Genomic DNA, 4,354 nt, shown 5'->3' on the forward strand with positions numbered 1-4,354 from the left:
GCTGCAGCTATTTCTTGCTTGGAGATCAATATAAAAGCCTACCAAAAGTATTGTGTTTTCTCTATCAAAAATACCATCTATATAAGTTAATTCTTTCCAAGTCTATTAATCAAAATATTATTAAGGAGTTTTATTCCTAACTCAAATTTTCAAATGGAAAGACAGATGATCATTAGGAATCATTTCTTTTTGACCCCTGGACCTTTCGGCTTTTCCAGAGGGTGACTGGTCTTTTTGTGCTGGGTTGTGTCTGAGGGCAAGTACACGTCCATTTTATGAGATTTTTTTGTGATAAATTTTTGTTTCAATCTCTTTTTATTTTTCCCCCTCTATGAATGGTGGCACCAATTGTTTAGAAGGTGAAGAATTAAACATACACTAGGCCATTGACGTTTAACCAAATAAACCTTCATTGGCTGACAACTGACCAACCAGGCTGTTCTAAGCCTGTCCATACTCTATTCTTTTATTAAGTAACTATAAGTATGTATTACCTAACCATTTATTTTTCAATTGTTTAGGCACTGTCATTCCTCCTTTTTTAAATTATCGTCACTATTGTCTTTAAACGGATTTTAATCCTCTTGAATTTCCTAAATTGTGCCGTGCAGCAGTTCAGGATCGAAATTTTGACACGTGACAGTTTGGGCATCCAACGATCCGAGCTCATTGATTTCAATTTTTTTTTTTTTTTTGTTAAATTCGACACCGTTGGATGTCCGAATTACCACATGTCAAAATATCCACTCCGAGCAATTCTTGGTTTAACTTTACCCTATATCCATGAAGCTGCTAATTAAAGCCTCTTCATTAATAGAAAAAATATCTACATTGGTGCATTTATCATTTAAAATCGAGTTTGTTAACTTATTTGCAATGGCCACTAGTCTTGTGGTTGTGGGTGGTTCATGGAGCCGAGATTGGCTTATATGTTTTCATGCCACGAGGGAAGTAATTGGTGTTTAAAATTCGAAGATCTGTATTTGTAGCCTACATCACCTTCTATTCGTTCAGATAATTTTAACTTAAAAAAAAAATCTATTTGTGGCTGAACAAAGCTTCAGAAAATGATAAAAAAAAAAAAATAAAATAAAATTGTTGACAATTATTATATGAGAGAAAAAGTCCAATATATGGGGAGTTGGCCATTCAAGAATGAAAGGATTCCATTTTTTTTCTCTCTCTTTCTATGAATTTATATTGTCTACGGTTCCCTGACAGGTGCGGTTTCCTAGTACCTCTCACAAGAGGGGGGTGGGATCCACCTGGGGTAGTTGACCGAACACTCTGCCCGGGTGGGATCCACCCTCCTCTTGTGAGACGCATTAGAGAACCGCACACGATAAAAATTCCTCTTTCTATTAGTTTGTTTGGAAGTTTTTATTTTTTTATTTTTTTGAAGGGGGTAAAGGTTATTATGAGAAGAAAACAAAGATGACATTAATAAGGAACGAAGTCAGATACACATATATTACCACTGTGTTGAGAGCTATATGCTACCTGTCCTAGGTACTCAACTATAGACATTGACTTCATAATTTACGAAACCAAAATATATACAAATGAGAACTTAGACATAATACTCAAAATATCCTTTTCATATTTTCTGTATTTTAATCTTTTTTCTCCCCAAGCAAAAGGTTTCAGCCTCTCGGGGCTGTTGACGTTGACCTCTTCCAAGGTCATAAGTTAAACTGTTTTACACTATCCGACCAATGTGGAACTAGACTCTCCTCCTATTTCTGGCTATGGAGCACATTCACTACATAAACTCTCCAGTCCCAACTTTGGGTCATGGGCCCCCATATGGTCGGTGCACGGACAACCTGCTCTGATACCACTTAATAATGTCGTACACAAAAGCCCGAACTTCAGAGTGAAGAGGTATTTCCAAGATCATAAGCCAAATTATCGCACACTATTTGACCGCTAAGACTAAACTCGATCTCTTCCCATTCCTAGTTATGGAGCACATTCACTGCATCATCCATACATTTTAATTTTATCAACTCTCCTTTTCTTGTCATCTCTATAAATTGCATATCTGTTTCACTCCTTATGTGTATGTATGTATACTCAATTGTAACAATGTCGCCGTCAAAGAAAAGTAGGAAGTCAAGAATGACAAGATAGGACTGGCTACTATTATGGACTCTTCCAAACTGATTATCACCTACTTGTGCCTTAGGATCTTATTGTTCACTTCTTCACTATCGGCCCTGGTGGTCATGGTTTCTAGCACTCAAACCAAGGACTTCTTCACGCTTCTCTTCAATTTTTCTATAACTGTTCAATTTATTGATTCTCCGGCCCTCATGCCAGTTCAATCTACATATAATCTATGTTCCATTATGCATAAAAAAAAAGGAGTACACAGTGCATGAGACTCCCACCATTGCCAGATTTGAAGAGGGTCATGATGTTCTACCATGCATATATATCATAACTATTCTCTCTTTTCCATTTCATATCACATAATACTCAATATTTTTCATTCTAAATTTCCTCATTTTTATCTTGTTTTTGTGTGTGAAGATACATTGTTGTTGCATTTTTTTGATGATCTAATTTTAAATGATAAATAAATTTTTTTTTGTGAAAGATGGAATCTCGAAGAATAAGGAATAAAGAGATTGATCGAAAAAGATCTCTTGTTCTTATTATAAGATTATGATTGGATCCTCTCATATGTTTGATTTAACAAAAAAATGATCTTTTCCTTTAATAATAATAAAAAAATGAAAAAATATTAAATTGGAATCCTTATCTTCCAAATGCATGCCACGTATAATAGATCCAAAAAATAGGTCAAAGAAACTAACTAGACAAGCAAAGGGCTGAATTCAACCTCTCCTTTTAACTATTTTCTTCCTTTTTGTTACTTCATATATAGTTCCTTCAAACTACACACCCTGACGTGTAACGAAAAACGTACTCTTTCCCGAAACTTGTTCTATCTTTATTTCTAAGTCTCTTTTGTGCACATCTGTGCATGCAAATTAAATAACCCACAAGCAGTTGTCAGTTTGGTAGCATACTAAGCCAACTGCAGCTTTTAACTCAAACAAATCAATGGTGTACATCCAAGCAGGAAGAAGTAGAAGCAGCCGAGTCTGGCAAAAGTTGGGACCGGCCGAGATGTGGTCGGCAAAACTAATCTCCATAGATTTATGCCTTCGAATTCTATTGTTCACAGCATCATTGACAGCCATGGTAGTTATGGTCACTAGTAATCAAACCAAGCTTATTCAGACGCCCATGTACTCTTTCCCTATCCCAGCCAAATTCACTTACTCTCCCTCTTACAAGTAAGCTAGCTTCATCGATTATTCTATTAATCTCTCTTTAATTTCATATTAATTTAGTAGTGGTTAATGATGTCTTAATTTTATTTTTTATGTAGATACTTTGTAGTGGCACTTTCACTTTCCACCTTGTATAGTATCCTTTCCGGAATTGCTTCCTCATGGATTCTTGCAAACCCTTGTTCTTCAAAGAAGCTATTGAAGTTCTATTTGGCCTTAATTTCCCATGATGTGGTATGTTCTTAAAAACTTTTGTTCTAAGGAATAAGTATTTAAATGGTTGAACCATTAATGTTTGATCCCTGCTCTCCTCATAGTGAAGAATTGTAGATAGTTGGGGTGCTGCCTTGCTTTTAGTTAGCCCTCACTAGGTTCAATGGTTGTCATTTTCCATCGGCTAGGGTTTTCTGTTGCTCTGTTAGGAGATTAGTCCCACATCGGCTATTAATAGGCCTACAACCCCTTTTATACACTTGGGAGTCCGTCCGCCCAATGGTTCGAACTTTTGAGATGGAAATTTTACACGGTATAAGAATGGGTTTTCACTGTATTCATGTGTCCACAATACAAAAATTGTCACATATGCGGGAAAGTGTTGGGAGATTAGTTCTACATCGGCTACTAATTAACTAACCTACAAACCCTTATACACCGGAGACTGTAGGGGTATGCTATTACTTTCACTGGGGTAATTTTTTATTTTATTTTTTTAAATTTTCTTCTTGTTTCTTCTTTAGTGCTCTGTCCCCTACTTTTGAAATGTTGAGCCATCAATTTGGTGAAAACTAGCTAAGTAATTTGTATGCATGGTGCAGTTGATGCTAGGGGCAGTGGCAGCAGCCACCGGTTGTGCCGGTGCGGTCGGATATATCGGGCTGAAGGGCAATTCTCATGCGAATTGGAGCGAGATATGTGATGTTTATGATAAGTTCTGTCGGCACATTGGTGCTTCAGTTGTAGTGTCCTTGTTTGCTTCTCTACTTCTTGCCTCACTTGTTATGCTTTCTGCTTACTCAGTTTACAGTCTCTCTTACAAAGTTTTGGACTAG

General features: G+C 36.5%; 1 protein-coding gene across 1 annotated transcript; it reads left to right on the forward strand.

Moving 5' to 3' along the window:
* The first annotated feature begins 3,115 nt into the window (after positions 1 to 3,115).
* Positions 3,116 to 4,354, forward strand: LOC122665949 (CASP-like protein 1D1). The gene is made up of 3 exons (XM_043862074.1): positions 3,116 to 3,308; positions 3,404 to 3,539; positions 4,121 to 4,354. The coding sequence occupies exons 1-3, from the start codon at positions 3,139 to 3,141 to the stop codon at positions 4,352 to 4,354; spliced, it is 540 nt and encodes a 179-aa protein (XP_043718009.1). The 5' UTR covers positions 3,116 to 3,138.

This window comes from Telopea speciosissima, chromosome 6 (assembly GCF_018873765.1).
Source record: "Telopea speciosissima isolate NSW1024214 ecotype Mountain lineage chromosome 6, Tspe_v1, whole genome shotgun sequence".
Lineage (NCBI taxonomy): Eukaryota > Viridiplantae > Streptophyta > Magnoliopsida > Proteales > Proteaceae > Telopea > Telopea speciosissima.

Coding starts and splice junctions, on each gene's coding strand:
- LOC122665949 (XM_043862074.1), top strand. CDS start 3,139: ATGTGGTCGGCAAAACTAATCTCCATAGATTTATGCCTTCGAATTCTA. Junction 3,309..3,403: donor ACTTACTCTCCCTCTTACAA/GTAAGCTAGCTT, acceptor TTTTTTATGTAG/ATACTTTGTAGTGGCACTTT. Junction 3,540..4,120: donor CCTTAATTTCCCATGATGTG/GTATGTTCTTAA, acceptor TGCATGGTGCAG/TTGATGCTAGGGGCAGTGGC.